The sequence below is a fragment of the Candoia aspera genome, chromosome 9 (assembly GCF_035149785.1).
Source record: "Candoia aspera isolate rCanAsp1 chromosome 9, rCanAsp1.hap2, whole genome shotgun sequence".
Taxonomy (NCBI): Eukaryota; Metazoa; Chordata; class Lepidosauria; order Squamata; family Boidae; genus Candoia; species Candoia aspera.
In genome coordinates this window covers 19,325,517-19,345,108 of record NC_086161.1, presented here as the reverse complement: position 1 = coordinate 19,345,108, position 19,592 = coordinate 19,325,517, and the positions used below count along the sequence as shown (strand labels likewise).

The 19,592-nt window shown below is 41.1% G+C and overlaps 1 protein-coding gene across 1 annotated transcript in view; it reads right to left on the bottom strand.

Annotated features, from left to right (window-relative positions):
* Positions 1-688: 688 nt before the first annotated feature.
* NSD3 (nuclear receptor binding SET domain protein 3) overlaps positions 689-19,592 on the bottom strand; it is a 78,588-nt gene continuing 59,684 nt past the window's right edge. Inside the window, exons 17-24 of the mRNA XM_063311282.1 lie at positions 15,720-15,922; positions 14,841-14,953; positions 13,337-13,606; positions 10,612-10,728; positions 9,706-9,847; positions 6,568-6,674; positions 5,756-5,960; positions 689-3,805 (exon numbers count right to left, since the gene is read on the bottom strand). Coding sequence (XP_063167352.1) covers positions 3,564-3,805; positions 5,756-5,960; positions 6,568-6,674; positions 9,706-9,847; positions 10,612-10,728; positions 13,337-13,606; positions 14,841-14,953; positions 15,720-15,922 — 1,399 coding nt within the window. The 3' untranslated portion in view covers positions 689-3,563. The remainder of the gene's footprint in view (positions 3,806-5,755; positions 5,961-6,567; positions 6,675-9,705; positions 9,848-10,611; positions 10,729-13,336; positions 13,607-14,840; positions 14,954-15,719; positions 15,923-19,592) is intronic.

The following is a 19,592-nucleotide window of genomic DNA, read 5'->3' as shown; positions in this document are numbered from 1 at the left end:
GGGCTGAGAGAGAGGGACTGGCCCAAGGTCACCCAGCTGGCTTTCATGCCTAAGGCGGGACTAGAACTCTCATACCATGCCTGATTGGCTCTTGGGCTGAGAGAGAGGGACTGGCCCAGGGTCACCCAGCAGGCTCTCATGCCTAAGGCGGGACTAGAACTCACAGTCTCTTGGGTTCTAGTCTGTTAACCACTAGACCAAACTATATAAACTATAGACTAAACTATATAAACAGAGAGCAAGGCCCACTCCCTCCTTGCACTGAAGATGTGGCCTAGTCTGGCAATGAAACGTCTGCAAGAAAACAACAAGGCTCAGAGAGCACCGAGGACTCCACAGTTCAACCCTGAGCTGTAAATATTTGCTTCGATTGAAACTTAAATCTACTGTAAGTGCGTACAGGATAATCAGCAGTTTTTACTCATTTGTATGAACTGCTTGAAAAAAAAACGTGCATCCTACCTTATAAAGTAATTAGGAAGAAGTGGAGGGAATAGGGAGCATTTTGCAAGTCAAGCACACACAGTAGGGTGGGAGGGGGAAGAAATACCTATTTGCGGGCATATATTCAGAGAAAAAAGCCAGCCTTCATTTGGCCCAACTCCATCTCTCACAGCATAACTTCAACGCCTACATTTACAGAGGCAAGTAGACCAAATAATTAGAAATTGGGAGAAGGGGGGGGGGAGAGAATTCAGGAACCTTTAATATTGCCATTGCTCACAAAAACACTCTTTACTCATAATCAGTATTTCAGTTTGTTAAGGATGTCATATTGCTTATTGTAGGCCTGCATTTTCAAAGGAAAACCTTCCCATTCGATTTCTTAAAAACAAAGACGCAAGCAAACAAAACAAGAGCTAAAAACTCAATTCTAGAACAATGACTAAACATTTAAAATTCGCTCATCAGCCAGCCAGCTAAGTTTTAAAACGTCTTAGCTTAATGAAGAACCTTTGTGGGGTTCAAAAGGCTTTTTCTAGCAAAAAAGTATCACCCAATAAAATATATGCTTTCTTCATCTTTGCACCCATTAGCGGAGAAAATCCGAAACAATAATTTAAATTGACATGGGAGTGGAGTGTCCTCTTCTTCTGAGGATACGGCTAGTTCATGTGTGGGCAAAAGAGGCTTTGTTTTGAATGTTGACTACCCACCCACTGACCCTTCTATTTATAAACATTTTTCGCCCCTTTTCCTTGCAAAATTGCACTTGAGGTGACATACAAGTTATAATCATGATGTTGGATGCTTTCTAGTAAGGAAAAAAGATCTCTCCAACCAAATGAAACAAGTTTTTTCTAAGCATGGTGAAAAGACAAGAACCAGAACAGTACATGGCAGCTGAGAGAGACAGAGGAGGGAAGATGTGCGTCAAGAAGAGAAAGGAGAACATGATCTGGTCCAAGATGCCAAAGCATCTCCCAAGCTTTAATGCTGTTCACTGACTGAACTGCAATATTTCAAAACTTCACCTTAACGTTAGTGGCATCTGTTCCCTAATTATATAATTATCAAACTACACTGCCATGAAATCTAGGCACTCTGTAGCTATTCCCAATCTGTCAAGGGATAATGGAGTGTGTGGAAGAGAGTAAAGATAGGAATTCTGGGAAAATATTGAACTTAGAATTCTTACATTAGGACAAAATCCTCTCTGAAAGAATTTCTTCCCCCATGACCTTATTTTTTTTCCTACCCAAAAAATCAAACACATAATAAAAAAAAACCCCTAAAATCTAAAGCTTAGAATACATAAATAAATTGTAGTGTTCTCAAAAATTCCTTTAAATGTTCATTAGTGTAACCAAATGCGTAGCATCTTCTTTTTGGGCTCTATAATATTGAATTAGTCCACAAGATTTTGAAGCTTACGCAATACAAGAACAAAGTCAGTGCTCTGCAAAGGAATTTGCAAACTGAATGAAAACTGAAGGACATCTCAGGTGTTTTAAAGGAATGTAGTGTGCTGCTTTATTTTTTATGCCTATGCAGATTAGGAAAATAGAAGCTGTATTTGCTTTTCCTTTATAGGCTTTTAAAAAGAAGAATTAAAAAACTAATAAAAAACCTAAGAAAGGAGTCACTGGCATCATAAAATACTGTCTATTTTCTGGAGTTGCCTAATTTGTTATGTTCATAAAAATCAATATACAGTTGTTATTCAACTAAGTTATCTTAAATAAAAACAAGTATTTCAGGAAACATTTGGAGTACCCAAGGGAAACAAGTATAAGCTATGTTATTTCAGCGCCTGCTGTTTTAAAAAGATTAATAAACTAGTCTTTATGAAATACACACATGGCTTTGTAAGACAGACCATTCCTATCCAATGAAGAGATTCCTTTGAATAACCCACATGAAAATCAGATGAAACAAGAACAAAACTGGCCATATAAAATACACTTACTGGCAGCCAAATTCTGCCTTTCAAATTTAAAAGATAAATCTTAATCAGCATCTATTATTGTGGAAACCACACCGTGCAAGATTACAGATTCTGCACGGTACATGATCCGTAAAAGAAGAACCACTGAGGGGCTACCAAGGAAGAGCCTGAACATCCAACTTGTAAATGCAGCAGGTCCACGCTGAATCCCATAATACAGCGAGACTTACAACAGTCAAGAAAAGCTCTGTTTCAAAGAATTTCCTGTTTAAGTCTCCTTCAAATTCAATAGTGACAGAAGAGCGACCTATGTATAATGAAACTGGACTCCGGGGCAAAGGAGAAGTATCCCCAGGCTCTTTGCAGCTTTTTTTCACCCAGATTTTTATAGGCACGACCCACCAGACTCTTCTGCAGAAGCCCTTTAGAAATAAAGCAGAATTGCAAACACCGCATACGTAAGAAGCTGCCAGGGTACATGCTTCCAAAGTGACTGAAAACGTCATGTCAAGAATGCCCTTCCAAGATAAACGGAGTCCTAATTCCTTGTGGGAGAAGGTACCATGATTATTGTTTACTCGCTCAAAAGGAAAGAGGGGTGCACCATCTCAAACTCTTGCCATCATGAACTTACTGGAGTATCTTGCTTGGAACTGCCACAATTAAGATTTAAGATTTATCTGACTTTTTTTTTCCTTTCATAATCGTAAAACTAGACAGGAAAAAAAATAAAAGGTACATACAGAGATAGATACCAGGCTGGTGCTGCTACTCTTTTCAGACACACTGATTGTATTAGAACCAGAAATCCTCAAAAAAGTCCATTAAAAATTAAATAAATAAATATTTTTGCTATGTTTCTTTTCTACACGCAGAGAACATACTTTAAACTGAATGTCCTTCCCCACCCTCCCCACAAGCATCAGAAAGGTTTCCTCTTCTAAGAAAAAAAGGTTGCCAAGATGCTTCTTTCTGATCTTCAAGAGCCCGAAAAGACACATTCAAGGGCAAATGGATCTAATCGGATGCACAGGCTCCTAACTGCCTTCCAAGATCCAGCGATCCCTAATTGAGTCCCATGGAGGCAGATCTAAAGACTGAGGCTTCCCGTGGCGCTGTATCTAGATTCACAATGATCTGCCACCCTGAATGGCGTTTTTGTAGAAGAACCTCTTCACTCCTTTGATGCTTCCTCTGGCTTTTGCTGTTCCAGTCGACGCTTGATCTTGCACCAATACTCGGGGGCCACCGGAGCTTTAGGGTTGTGTTCAGAGCAGCAGAGGCGTCCATCCAAGGCGGAGGAGACAAGCGCTCCTTTTTCGTGATCTTTGCAGTAAGAGTGAGGGCAGAACTCACAAAATGAAGTCGCTGGGCTGCCACAGATGGCGCACTGGTGCCATGGGCATTCCCACTTCCCTGAGAAGTAAACAGAGAGGCCGAATATTTGTTAGTGCAGGCATAGGAAGAGACTATCCAGCCCACTTAATCGTGCAAACTGGACTAGTTTATATTGCAGTTTGGCTTTGCGTCCGTCAGTATCAGACTAACGTAACTTCCGCCTCCTTTTTAGATTATTTTCCCTTTAGCATAAACCATAGCTTGCTGTTACATACAAACTCGCAATCCATGGCTTGCATTTACCTACCAGACAACAATTTGGAGTTTGAATCATGGTGCAAAGGTAAAAGTAGAAATCAAAGTTGCCTGGTGCAGTTAGCAGTGGAAGCTGTAAATTAGCCAATTCAGAGCATTCAGCGAGCACTTTTCTGGTAGCCCCTAATCAAAACTAGGCACTGCACCTTATCCAAGTTTTAAAAAACACAAAACGTGCACACTGTTGGAAGCTTCCTCTTACTATTTCTTTCAAGCAAATGTCCAGTCTCCATGGAAAGCAAGAAGACTCCTGACACAGTAATGAAACATACGGGTTATATATGAGTAATCTGAAAGAACTAGTTTTGAATTCATTCTGTGTTTGTTAAGAGTCGTTAAAAGGAACACAGTTATCAGCACAGCAGGGGGAAGCAACCTGCTGCCCTTCAAATATTCTGGATATGATCTTCCAGCAGCACCAATTTATATCGCCCATGACTTGGAATTGTTGGAAACGTAGACTAAACCATCTGGAGGGTACTGGTTTTCCTACCCCTGCAGTGCAGAAATTCACCTCTCCTTAAAAAATGTATCGTTGGTTTATTAGCTTCCGCCATAAAGACAAACCTTACTTATGTTAAGATAATGGAAAACGTCTACATTTACTGTGGTACCGGTTCATTCAAAAAAACCTGATTCGTTCCATATACTAGTGAAGCCAGACAGAACTTACTCCAGAAAGCTCAACCATTATTAGACAAACACTCATTGTGATCCTGTTCTAGTAACAGGAGAGACAAGATGTCCTGACTGCAGGAACTCTGAGAGAGGAGACCAGAGATTACTGCAACTTCACCTTGATAGATTAATTTACAGGAATTAGCAGGGCAAAACGTTATGTTCTCAGAAGTGCTAAAAAAAAAATAAATCTACCAACCAAATAACTTAAAAGTTAAACAGGAAGCAAGATAAAGCTCAGTAACATGGCTGCAATCGACTCTCCTAACCCGTGCTGCTAACATAACACGTGGCAGCTGTCCAAGAATTGTACTAGCCTTGTACTTTCAAGCCCAAAAGTATTCTCAAGCAGAGTGTGCCCGATTCTGTGGAGAGATCACCTTAAAAGGCTCTTTTCAGGATCTGCTAAAGGATTCACGGGAGAACATGCAAACCAGGGTTTCTCAACCAGGGTCCTGCGAGAGGCCACTAGGGGTTCCCTGGGAGATCACGACTGATTTACAAAATTATTTCAAATTCGGGCAACTTCACCTTAAAGAGGCAAATTTCGTTCTTTACTTTCAGCTTAAGAACACTGCTAATGCATATACACCGGCCTACCCATGAAACGGATATAATAATTTTGTGACTTCTGGCCTATATCTGAGCCCGGAGGGGCAGGGGCTCCCCGAGGCCTGGAAAACATCTCAAGGGCTCCTCCACGGCCAAGCGGTTGAGAAAGGCTGGTGTCAACCGAGGAGAAGCAAGAAATCCCCAAGCGTCCCCGCGTCTTTTGCGGTTACAGAATGCCGACAAACCGGTGGGGCCGCGGGGACTGAGTACAGCATCCTGGAGGAGGGCCTCTTCCCTACTGCTCCGTTGTGTGGCTGGTGCTGCTTTGCGTTCCCAGAGGGAGCAGGCCCTTCCCTTGTTCGCTTCTGCGCAACCACAGCACAGAGACAGAACGTCGAGCGGAGGCAGCCAGATGCCTCTTGCGCACGCGCTTCCAGGTGAAAAAGGCCCGTTCACGGCTGCCGCAGAATTGCAGGCACCTACCGAAGGGTGGCTGTGTCAGGTTAAGGCAGAGGAGGTGGTAGGCTCTGGGACAGTCTTTTTTGTCGCACATGACCAGTTCACCCCCATCTCCACACCGAAAGCAGTTGTCTTCGTGCATCTGCTTCTGCTCTGTTTTCATCTTCCGCTTCTTCTGTTTCAGCCTTGCGTTCTTTGCCTTCTCTTCGTTCGCTGTTGCGCACGCCGTCTGAATGGGCAGAGGGGAAGGCCAAGAAGTACGTTAATAAGGTACGATCATTTAGTTAATCTCTTACTGTCAGCCCTGCAAGGCAGACCTGGCTAAGAAGTCAATGCCCATATGGGTCAGGCCTCCTTTTACTGCAACATCTGTAACGACAGATCCTTGCAAGTCTGAATGTGCTTCCTCCCTCCCTCCCTCCATCTCCGTGTGAACTAGGGAGGGGCCTGTCCGAGACGTTCTCTCGTGTTCTTTTCTTGGCCGGGGCTCAGGCCCCTCTTATCCAACCGTTGCCCTGGTAGCAGCGCTTCCTCCTGTCCTTCAAGGCCATTCCTTACGCCCTCTACGCTGACAGCTGTTCTGACGCTCAAGCCCTGACATCTGCAGACACAGGCATTCAGTCAAGGGACACACTGACCTGCGTCCAGATGAACACCCAGCAGTTACTTTCAGCCCTAGATGAGGCAGGGGGAGACTATAATGGGAATGGCCAGGTGGGAGGTCCTAGTTTGTTCTGACCAGTGAGCATAAGCAGGGAGAATATGTGCACGTGTGTGAGATATTCAGTCTATCTGTGGCTTTTGCTGAGAGGGCTTTCCCCACTTGTGTGACTAACCTTTGGCCGTACTCCTAGGAACCCACTGCAATTTTCTGCTCCACAGTGGCACTCCGTTCTGCCATTCCCCAGACAATCCAAATTATAGTTAAATGTTAACTCCATCCCTGTAAGTTCAAGAGAATTAGTTTATACTTGGGAAAGTATGTAGGCATACTTTTTTTTTTTTTTGCTTCAGAAAAGAGTGATGAATCAGCTTAGCCAGCGGGACAAAACATTAATATGATTGCCATCTTCACTGTCAAAGGCCTTATTCTTATCTAATATGAAACAGTGGCGTGCAGAATTAATATGGGGACTTCTCCCTTACGGCACCTCTGTCTCTTGTTTCCCCCGGCCTCTCCTTCCTGCCTTATGATACGTAGCAGCATAATATGGTCATCCATGGTGTTTCCTGCAACCTGAAAATTCAGTACTTTTCTTGCCTCTAAAATTACGGTTTGCCTCTGTATACCATAGTAAGCACCTTAAGTGCATTTACTGTGCAGTTGATAATAAAAGGCAAAACTGGCAGTCACATATGGCCAAAGCATAGCAAATACACTGTAAGGTAGGAGTGATGTGCCACCTGATGAAAACAGATCAGGCAACATGATCCTCAGGCAGAAGAGAGCAAGAAGGGGCTCTACCACTTCTTCTAGATCGGTATTTTGCCAATTTAAGATGTGTGGACTTCAACTCCCAGAATTCCCCAGCCTTCAATTCTGGGAGTTGAAGTCCACACATCTTCAAGTTGCCATGGTTGAGAAATGTTCCAGATCTAGCCATCTCAGTGCTGCCCAGGACAGAAATCTATGTACATGTATTTCCCTCTTTTTTCTCCCAAATGAAGCAGGATTTTTCCAAAGTACCGTCTCCTTGATTATAATGGGAGGTGTTTTTCTATGCCAGGTCCAGAACAGGCCTGACAGGTCTGGACAGGACCCACAGGGTGGATGGAACAGGCTTGGAGTCAGTGAATGTAAAGCCAGCAACTCTTTGCTTCTGCAGAGCCCACTTTCAGGGTTCTCCTTAAGAGGCAGCTGTATACTTTCTGTTGGCAACAGTGTGTCTGATGGGGGAATTAATTAAATTGGTGTATAAATAAAAGTTTGAAAGGAAGGAGCATAATTCCTTGCTTTTAGATACATGTAGGAAGTACATGTATATTCCTTACAAGGGGGGCTTTCTCTCATATGTTTTTTCTTATGAGCACTAAATAACAAATGTTTCAGTTAAACGTGCTGCATGGTGCTGTTTTATGTTCCTAAAGTAAGCTGGACAACTTGTCTCTCAGGGTGGTTAATGAAACAATTAAGGCGCCAATATATCAGAAAGATTTTGTGAAAGAAATACAGTTCCTGAATGTTCTGTTTCCATCCCAGCCTGCGCAAAACTCCCCTAAAGGATGAAGTGTATAGGGCAAAATAAAAGCAAAGTACAGTATGTTGCTGAGGCTGTAGTCTTTCCTTATGGAATTTGCAGAAGTCATCTCTGATGGAGAATGTGGATTGTTCCAATATCTTTAATCATTATGAAAAAATGCCACCTTGAGGGACAGCAGTTTTAGGGAGGTATTCTTCTGTACTTCAGTTTCAAATCTCGTCAAGCCCTTAAGGTACGGGTCCCCATTCTTTTGGTGTAGAGGGATGTAATTTTCAGAAGACATTGTGGATGCTAACGTGGGGCTCACAATTAGCAAAATGACCACCATGGGACATAACCAGTTTCAAATCCCTGATCTAACAGAAAACCTGCCACGCCCTGGAACAGTGTTTCTCAACCGTGGCAACTTTAAGATGTATGGACCAACTCCCAGAATTCCCCAGCCAGCATTGTTTCTGAAACAAACCTTGTTGGTTTTCAGAAAGAGATTAAAAACAGCTCTAGTTTGGAGAGCGTTGTAGCTGAGTTTGTGCATTGTGCCACTGTTCCTTTTTATTCTTTTTCTCTTTTGGTATTTTCTTTTGGTTATACTGTGTTTTTTGGTCTGGAATTTTATGATTGTTACTTGATTAGTATTTTTAATCCCACCACAGATGTTTCAAATTTTTGCTATATCATCTAAGCTACTGAGAATAGATTGTGACAGAATGCAATAAATAATAAACAAACAAACAAGCAACATAAAATGCTTAAAATATCTTTATCTCAAGCTGGGATAGTTTGAGCAAAAAAACCAACCAACCAACCTTGAGAAGTTAGGGATGAAATTGTCACATTGTGCCCTTCCCTGTGGCATCATTAAAGTGGTTTTTGTTATATGGGGTGTGGTTGTCTGGATGGACAGAATTTTCTGTTTATTGTTTTCTATTCTTTAACTGTAAGCCATCCAGAACTGTTTTGAAGTTGGATGGCCTCTCAATCTAAATATTAATAACCCCCAGATTTATCCCTGTTGGCAGAGGTCATAATTGGTCTCCATCAGCATTCCAAAACTGGAAAACCCTTTGAGCAATAAAATCTGGCAAGTACAGTCTGGAGAAATTTCAGTTTGGCTTTGCTTGCACAAAGAAGCGCACTTTTTCCAGAAGAAGAAAATTTGGGCTGGGTCTCCTGGGTCTGGTCAAAACTTTACTGCCACAGATCAAGATCTCTCCATAAATAAGCACACTGGGTGGATACTGAGGCAGGAGTCTCCTTATCACTTCAGTGTTTTTGCTTTCTCTTTCTCCAAACACAAGCTTTTCTCGTCCACTTTTTTGGTTTGTTTGCCCTGGGAAACAGTTCATTTTTCCATCCCATCCTGGGAGCAGAGTCAGTACGGACAAAAAGGCAGGGGCTTAAGCTACACCCAGAGATGTTTTGCAAAACGTCCAGAGAAAATATTTATCGAGAGAAGGTGAATAAACAAAAAAGAGCCAAGAGGCAGTGTAAAACCTGAAAGCAAAAGGGTTAAGAGAATATCCCTATCCAGGTCAAAAGCAAGGAAAGAACTGGAAGGTGTCCAGGAGTACGGAGCCTAGAAACGAACATCTAGGTCACATGCTCCCTGCATTCTGGGGCAGGAGGAGGATGTAGGACACAATCCAGAGATTGATAGTAGTATTATGGGAGTTATACAGAACAAAGGACTCTTAGAAAAAAAAAGGCAGCCAAGCGGTTGAACTATCCACACTCGCTTCCAAAGGCAATGGGAACGTTCAGAAGTGTGTTTACCTGCAGGAATATCACATAAAGCGAAGAGCCCAACTCGGACATCTCCATTCACTGTCCACTTCTGGGTTTCACAGTTGGGGTTGCAGCTGTGGTTCATAAAGCGGGAATAGTTTCCTTTTGGTCCAGCATCTATTATGCGGTCCTTGAAAAAAAGACAAAGGGTGTAGCAATTAACACGCCGTCTGTTAAAGAACGAATAGGTTAAATGGCTGAAAGGGGATGTTGATGTTGATGCTGCAACACTGAGTATCCATACAGGGGCAGCCAGTCTGACCTGGCAGAAATTCAGCTTCTGATGTTCCTGTTACATGTTCCAGCCTCCATCACAAAAATGAGCTGTTAACCCAACACGTTCTGCTGCAAGATGGGAGTAATAACTCTGCTCTGCCTTTGTTGGCTCGTTATCTGAGGCCATGAAGGTGCAGTGCTATGGACGTGACAAGAGAGCCAGTTTGGTGTGGTGGTTAAGGCATCTGGCTACTGATGTACGTTACATTACAAGGACTGGGAGATGGGCAGAAGGACTGAGCTTTAGAAGACACCCCTTTGCTGATGCCCATTCTCTCCCATTTCAACGGAGACCCTCCTCCCATTTGTTCCAGTCCATACAATGTAGTAGCAGCTCTTACAACTCGGTCCGAAAGAATGGTCTCATGGAGTGTTCCTGGTTTTTATTTCCTTGCGGTTCTCACTCACAAAGCACCTTTTCTGTTTTCACAGTCCCTGCAGGAAGATTATAGAACGAGCAGTTGGGCTCGTTTGAAACTCTTGATAATCTAGCTCAGGTTTTGCTGGTGGATTTCATCTACAGAAAATTGACTGTCATGAAAACCGTAACACATCTGATGCTGAGATGACATTACAAACACGCACACGTGCACAGACACACACGGAGCATCCTTTTACCTTTGTAACAGTTAACATATAAAAATTGGTCACACTGTTCTCATGGGCACGTTTAATTCGCAATCTGCATTCTTCCTCGTCAATTAATTCACCGACGTATTCGTTGACAAATTCACCCTAAAAGAAACACACTTCTAAATGGGGGCATTATTACAGAGAATAAGCACTGAAAAGAAGTACTTGTTAGAAAACAGTCAGTAGGGTACGGCAGTTAGAGATGCACAAAGCAATTTTCTTTATTGGTATGGAAGGCTCTGCTAGCAAAGGCTTCTGAGATTATCTCAAGCCTAAAGGAGGTGTTTGCCAGCAAGGCAGCAATATTTTATGCCTTTGTCTAGTATACTCCCACTGAAACTAATGGAAAAGAGAATTAATCTATGCAGTTCTGGGCTGGGTAAAGAAGCAATATTCAAGAAAATGTTGGAAACTAGAAGATGCAAATTTGTTGAATCCCAAGACAGAAAATATAAAATCCAACCAATATTGGCTTCCTCCCTCCCTCCCTTTTTATTTATTTATTTATTTATTTATATTTATTTATTTTCTATCCCGCCTTTATTGTTTTTATAAATAACTCATGGCGGCAAACACACCTAATACTCCTTCCTCCTCCTATTTTCCCCACAACAACAACCCTGTAAGGTGAGTTGGGCTGAGAGAGAGTTCCTTCCAATATATATTCTCACCAGTCCCTCATTGGCCTCCCTTGGCCCTTTTTCAAACACTGGTGCTCCAAAGTTTGAAAGAACCAGTATTGGAAGCTTGAATGGACATGGATTGGATTTCATTCCCCGCACTTCCTCAAGATTAGAGCTCTCCCCTGACCCTTGGAGAAAAGAAAATATGAAAAATCCTATGGCCCCTGGAAGAGTCCTTCCAGGAACTAAAGATTTGAACCTCTCTCCTATGTAATGAATTAACTTACTCCTCTGCAATGAATTTTGCAGCATATGGTAAACTAATCTCAGGACATCATTTGCAATTAGGTAACAGAAAACCTGTGAAGGCACAATGTGGAAAGTAAGATTGTGCATGAATTGGTAAGCAATCGGTTCTTTCTAGAAACCAAGTTAAGTCAATTTTGTCATGGAAATATTTTAAGTTGTTAAAAACACATGCATACATTAGAAATGAAATGAATAGGGAATTACTTTATTTCAGTTATTGACCAGCCTTAACATTAGAATACAAACAAAATGCTAATTCTTTCCAATTTAATATTTATGACCCAGTCTAGCAATTCTGTGCCACTTTAAAGGAAGTGCTAGTAAGGTCTTTAAAGAGCTAACTTTGGACCCCACCAACTCCATCCATCCATCCAATTTATATAGCCGCCCATCTCAAACCAGTGACTCTGGGCGGCTAACAGTCATAAAAATGGTCAACAATTAAAACAGTACAAAAGAAATTAAATACAAATAGCAGCCAAGAGATATTAAAATCTGTCGGTGTCAGAACAACCAGGAAATGAGGCCCTTCACACACATCATAAACTTTATTTTGCTTCTTGTTAAAACTTTACCACAGGTCTCTAACAACCAAGACAGCTTTTTAAAATACCCAAGGTCATGTCTTCCAGGACCTCAGAAACAGTTATAAACTTAATATGGATAAAAAAAGTGATACTATGTATCAGATACATACACACATACGTATTCATATTTGATTCTGCCAGTATATTAAAGCTGCCATTAGTTCAGCAAGTCATTCAAAACATGCAAAGATATGGTTTTGTTAAACATGTCCCATTAAGGCATCCTTACTTTGACTGAGGACCGTTTTTTGCTTTGCACTCAGCTAATTTGGAAGATGAGACAGAGTATATATCAAAAGACCAATGTAATTGGGCAAAATTCTGCTTTGGTCGCAAGTATTAGCAAAGGCTACCTGACCTTGTATGTTCTGGATTATACTGTCAAGACCACTTGAAGAAACAAGCTGCCACCCAAATATTTACTAGTGTCACATCTGTATGCTATAAGGAGCTAAGGATGACACTGTTGGGATTTCCCCCATTTTCCATTCACAAGCTGTGAGAGTGGCTGATGTGATTTGCGGTGTGCACCTCACAATGACTGGACCATCATTAACTTGTTCAGACATTATGCTATCAGAGCACTCACCACAACCATCACTCAAATGGTATTGACATCCCCAGCGATTGAAGCACTGGTTTAGATGTCTGTAGGGAAGGAAGCCTCATGGACACAAAAGCGTCAGCGCTTAAGACGATGTTGTCCCTGGCAGGCCAGTACCATGTGAATGATGCTTAGTCAGAATGATTATGTGGTGAACAGTCCAAACAGAATAGCACATGGACAGTGACCATTTGAATTTAAATCTCTACAAAATCTTTCCATTATATAATACTTTTGATACATACACACATATATCAGAAGTATTAGCTACCTCTTTCTCTCTCTATCTCTCATTGCCCTTTTCTGTTTTCCGATGAACTCAAATGACCAAACTTCCGGCCTGCGATATTTATCACTTCTTTTTAAAGCACAGCTGTTTTTTTCCACCACACAAAAGACAACATCTTATAAAGGCAAGAATTATTTCTATCATTTTACATTCATGTAGAAAACAAGACATGACCTAAGGCAGCATTTTTCCTTTCATTCTGGCTTAGTTTTAATTTATCTTTCTCTATTCAGTCAATCCTTAAAGAATAAAAGGAATAGTAGTAACCTATTCAAAAGCCAAGCAAGATTCAGGCTACCTTTTTAATATTCCGTTTGGCCCGTAGACCCCAGCCGCGTCGATCAGTTTTTATAATTTCGGCTTCTGGGTAGAGTCTTTTGGTAAAGCACTGGTTTTGGCAGCGCTCTCCTGCTGGGCAAACTTGCGGGTGACACTCATACTGCAGCATTCGATTTAAGCACTCTGACTCCAGGCCACAAGGGTTCTCGTCTGTTGGCTTACAGTTACACCGAGGGATTTCTGACAGGTCTGCAACTTGAATCTGAACCTTCCCTACCACTTTGTTGGACTGTGGGAGAGAGAATAAAGGACAGAGGTGGAGCATCAGTTCACAGAGGTACAAGTATCACCACTCCATCATTGGATGATGGAAGCCCGAACAACTCTTCACTGAGCAGCATCATGACTTATTCATTTATTAATTGATTTTATATTCCACCACAATCATAAAGACTCTCGACGGCTAATAAAAATGAGCAAACACGGTAGCAGTACATTCGAACATAAATGCAATTTAAAAACCCAAACGCAGTACATAGCATTGGGACAAAAAGCTCTCTGGAAAAGCTCTGTTGTCAACTTTTTCTGGAAGGCAGATAATGTTTAATGAATTAAAGATATACGTATGTATGTACAGTATGTATGCATATATATATATATATATATATGTATGTATGTATGTATGTATGTATGTTTGTGTGTATATATCTACTGTATATGTGTATGTTTGTGTGTGTGTGTATATATATATATTCTCCATTCAATTGTGTCCAATTCTCAGAGACTGCCTGGACAAGTCCCTGCAGTTTTCTTGGCAAGTTTTTCAGAAGTGGTTTGCCATTGCCTCCTTCCTAGGGCTGAGAGAGAGGGACTGGCCCGGGATCACCCAGCAGGCTTCATGCCTAAATCAGGATTAGAACTCATGGTCTCCCGGTTTCTAGCCTGATGACTTAACCACTACACCAAACTTGCTCTAAAGCAATATTAAGCCAATGCTTTTCATTTTGGAGATGGACCATACATACCTCGATAATAAAGCATATGCTCTTTACACCCAAAATGTTTCAGGTAAATCCCTTCTACTGCTTATTAACAGAAACATGTAATGGAAAATACTTTTTGCCAGAACACTGCTTCTAGTTAGAATAATCCCATCTGATATATAAGTTGTCTTCTTGTATGCCTATGAAACTTCTTTTGCACAGCCAAACCCTCAAATCAATGTTGTACATTTACCTTCTGATGATAGCTTTTGTAAGCAGAACCAGAGATTTTGTTATGAAAGTAGAGGACTCCGTGGTAAGTCTTAAGATGAGAAAAAGGAAGCTCATGATAGTAACTTCCAGTTTCAAAGCAGATCCAGATTTTTCCAAACAAACAGGCTAAAATGTTATCTATACATATAGAAAAATAAAATGTTCTCACATTTAAGAAGGAACTTGCTTAAAATCCACATGTATGCTTCACACACACACACACACACACACACACATGCACACACTTGAAAAATACAAGAGACTCACTTTAATGTGTTTATAGGGAGGGGGTTTTCTAGAATTCCTCTCAATCTCAAGTGCTTCTTTACTCTCTCGTTGTGCTTTTAGTTCTTGGAAGCGTTTCGCTGCTTCTTCAAGTGCTGTATGAGATCCCCAAAATCAGAGAAAAAGCTAGCATTAGTGACTATTCATAGACAGTGAAGCAATCTCGTTTCAAACTCACTTCAACAACCATGTAGTATCTAGGGCTGCCATCTAATTAAAAACAATGAGTTTAGTGACACATTAATGCCTTGTGTCAACTTGATACTAGCATTACCTTTTGTGAGATGAATTGTTCATTCTTATGGCATGAAAACTTGACCAAAAATTGTCTGGGTCTGTAAGGGGTCCCAAGACTCTTCTTGTTAGTCTGCAACAGACTGCCATGGCTCAGTGGAAACTGAGTATTTGTTCTTTAATCTTACATCAGTTTTAAATTTTAATTAAATTGACTAGCTCTACGTAACATTGCATCCATAAGCTATTTTTAAAAGGAATGGATATTTGTTCTTTACATGAGACACCATGGGGATGAAAGAAGGGTGAATAGCTTTTCTACAATTATGTCTACCACACAGATCTTCCCTCTGGCATGACTTCTGAGTAAAAATATTATTTTCTTTGTTTGTTTTTTTAAAGCAGTACTTCTACAATCAATTTAAAAATTGCAGAAATGGTCAAATCATTTTGTTACTTTCCTATGAAGTAGAAAGTCCTTCCAGAAACGATATTATTTACAGTCAGACATGCAGAATAGAAGCATTTTAAATGATGCACCATGGAATTAAGTGGAGTTTCACACAAGACACAAGACACCATTTCCATATTCAGGGATGATGGAGACACAAAATTGTTTAATTTTACCTTTTTTGAAGGTCTTGTTAATATTAGTTTGCCCTTCAGCGAAGCTTTTATCTCCTTCCACATATGGGAATACTCTCCCCTGATGCACCCAATAGTAGTCATGTGAACCAAAGAAAAATACCGGGAAGTCCCCAATATCATGCTTGAGGCCCTGTATGTTGAGAGGAACAGACCTGGGATTGCAGATCTCAGCTGGCCACCACCTAGAAGAATGAGGGGTGGGGGGGGTGAGAGGGAGAGAACAATTTGTGGAATGAATGCAGTTTGTTTAGCTTTCAGTTCTGAAACCAATTCTCATAAATTAGTCTACTTCAATACAGTCTTACACAGTTATCCCCCCATGAGTCATCCACCAAACTCTAGTGTCAGGTAAGGTCTACTAATATCCTCATGCCAACGATGGAGCTTAAATAAGTTACCTCTGTAAATACAAACAAAAGATTATTGTTCAATTCCATTAAAAGTTAAAAGCAGTGAGCAGAGCCCTCAAGAACCTCAGAAGTTACAGGCTCTCAAATTGCTTATTTACATTAAGTGTCTATGACACCCAGATGGTCTAACCACATACGATGTACCAAAGCCACTAAAATATATATAAAATAAAACCATACAAAGGCTCAACATTCCAGAACATTTCTGGCCAGAAAATCCTCCTTTGAGGGAAAAATGATATATCAAATGAGATCTCAGGGCTTTTGCAGTATCAAGATGTGGATGAATGAACCCATTTTCCATTTCCTTCTCAATCTGGAGAAGTTACTGAGTTTCTGAACTGTAGCCCGAGATTAATAATGGGCTGGATGTGAGATAACAAACTATGCAATCCTGAAAAAGATGGAAAATTCTTTTTTGAGATTAAAAACTGAGCTAGTGATAGGACCTCTGTTTATTTTAGAGGGAGTAGCTTTTGCTTCTTAAAAGAATCAAATTTGAAATGAGATGGCATTCTTGGATCTGATTTTGTTCCTAAATTTCAAGCTGCAGCTATAGCCAAGTATCTTTGCTCAGCTAAAACAGATGAACCCATCACACCTATTCACAAGTGTGTCACAGATGTGGTTTACATATACCTGAACAGGATTCATTCAGCTGATACAAAACACAGTCACAGATGTAAACTATACCTTCTATACATGATGGGCCTTTCGGACCAACTTAACTAGCTCCTGCTAGTCCTAGATAAATGGGACCAGGTTATCTAAAAGATAGTGTATTTCCATATATAATTCTGCATCTTCACTGGGAGATCCTTTGCAAATTCTGCCACTAGCTAAGTGTGATTAGAAGCAGATTCAAAAATCAGCTGTGAAACTTCCTGGATGAATCTGAGCTTGTCCCAAGCCTATCAAACAAGTTTGTGGTGAAGATAAAATGAAGGCAGACCCTTTTTATGCTATGCTGAACTTGGTCTGTAAATTATGTCACGGATCCCCACAAATGCTCTAACTTTAGAAACACATTGGCAGTGGAGTTCTGTTTCTGGGATGTTCCTGTTAGTGTAAAGGGGGAAGGAAGTGGCAGAGAGGAGAGAAAATTGCCTCCTCAGCCCATTCTTTCCCCAGTAAAAGATCCTGCTGTCTTCTATTTGAGAAGCCTTAAGTTTTTTTTCTAGATGGAAAGAATCCTGTCATTCACAAGTGTAAATCCAGTGTTACTTATAATTACAGTGACCCTATTTTCTTGGAAAAAATAAAGGACAAACTTGAAAAAAGGGGCAAATCTGAAAGAGGTTCCTCAGGATAATTTTTTTAAATTGTTTATGTTGATAATTTTGCTTTACAAAGGAAAATTCAGGAGTAAAACCAAGAAAAACTTTACCAAAACAGATATTCTAATAAAAATATCTAAAACCAAATCGTGTATGTAAAATTTTAAAAAGGCAATTCCACCTCCATATTTTGCACATGAAGGTGAAAGACTGTGCATCACTTCCTCTCATTCAGGACATAGCGCATACATGCTGTCTCTCCAGAGCCCAAAATATTGTTAGTGACCCCTTCCACCCCCATTATGGCTTGTTCTTGTTGCCCTCTGCGAAAAGGTTCTGCTGCATCCGATGTAGAATAGCTAGATTAGGCAACAGTTTTGTCCCCTGGGCTATTGGACTCCCGAACTCTTAAAAATCCCTTCTCACTCCATGGGAACACATGCTGGGTGTAGGACTGATATTTATTAGGGATAAAGATTAGAGGAGCGGAATGGGTAAAGAATGTATATTACATATTGCAGTAATTATGGTATTCTTTTTTTACTTTGTTGTTGTTGTTTATTCGTTTAGTCGCTTCCAACTCTTTGTGACTTCATGGACCAGCCCACGCCAGAGCTTCCTGTCGGTCGTCAACACCCCCAGCTCCCCCAGGGACGAGTCCGTCACCTCTAGAATATCATCCATCCATCTTGCCCTTGGTCGGCCCCTCTTCCTTTTGCCTTCCACTCTCCCTAGCATCAGCACCTTCTCCAGGGTGTCCTGTCTTCTCATTATGTGGCCAAAGTATTTCAGTTTTGCCTTTAATATCATTCCCTCAAGTGAGCAGTCTGGCTTTATTTCCTGGAGGATGGACTGGTTTGATCTTCTTGCAGTCCAAGGCACTCTCAGAATTTCCCTCCAACACCACAGTTCAAAAGCATCGATCTTCCTTCTCTCAGCCTTCCTTATGGTCCAGCTCTCGCAGCCATATGTTACTACGGGGAACACCATTGCTTTAACTATGCGGGCCTTTGTTGTCAGTGTGATGTCTCTGCTCTTAACTATTTTATCGAGAGTTGTCATTGCTCTTCTCCCAAGGATTAAGCGTCTTCTGATTTCCTGACTGCAGTCAGCATCTGCAGTAATCTTTGCACCTAGGAATACAAAGTCTTTCACTGCTTCTACATTTTCTCCCTCTATTTGCCAGTTATCAATCAAGCGGGTTGCCATAATCTTGGTTTTTTTGAGGTTTAGCTGCAAGCCAGCTTTTGCACTTTCTTCTTTCACCTTCATCATAAGGCTCCTCAGTTCCTCTTCACTTTCAGCCATCAAAGTGGTATCATCTGCATATCTGAGATTGTTAATGTTTCTTCCAGAGATTTGAACTCCAGCCTTGGATTCCTCAAGCCCAGCTTGTCGCATGATGTGTTCTGCATACAAGTTGAATAGGTAGGGTGAGAGTATACAGCCCTGCCATACTCCTTTCCCAATCTTAAACCAGTCCGTTGTTCCGTGGTCTTTTCTTACTGTTGCTATTTGGTCGTTATACAGATTCTTCAGGAGGCATACAAGATGACTTGGTATCCCCATACCACTAAGAACTTGCCACAATTTGTTATGGTCCACACAGTCAAAGGCTTTAGAATAGTCAATAAAACAGAAATAGATGTTTTTCTGAAACTCCCTGGCTTTTTCCATTATCCAGCGGATATTGGCAATTTGGTCTCTAGTTCCTCTGCCTTTTCTAAAGCCAGCTTGTACATCTGGCAATTCTCACTCCATGAACTGCTGAAGTCTACCTTGCAGGATCTTGAGCATTACCTTACTGGCATGTGAAATCAGTGCCACTGTTCGATAGTTTGAACATTCTTTAGTGTTTCCCTTTTTTGGTATGGGGATATAAGTTGATTTTTTCCAGTCTGATGGCCATTCTTGTGTTTTCCAAATTTGCTGGCATATAGCATGCATTACCTTGACAGCATCATCTTGCAAGATTTTGAACAGTTCAGCTGGGATGTCGTCGTCTCCTGCTGCCTTGTTATTAGCAATGCTTTTTAAGGCCCACTCAACCTCACTCTTCAGGATGTCCGGCTCTAGCTCACTGACCACACCGTGAAAGCTATCCCTGATATTGTTATCCTTCCTATACAGGTCTTCTGTATATTCTTGCCACCTTTTCTTGATCT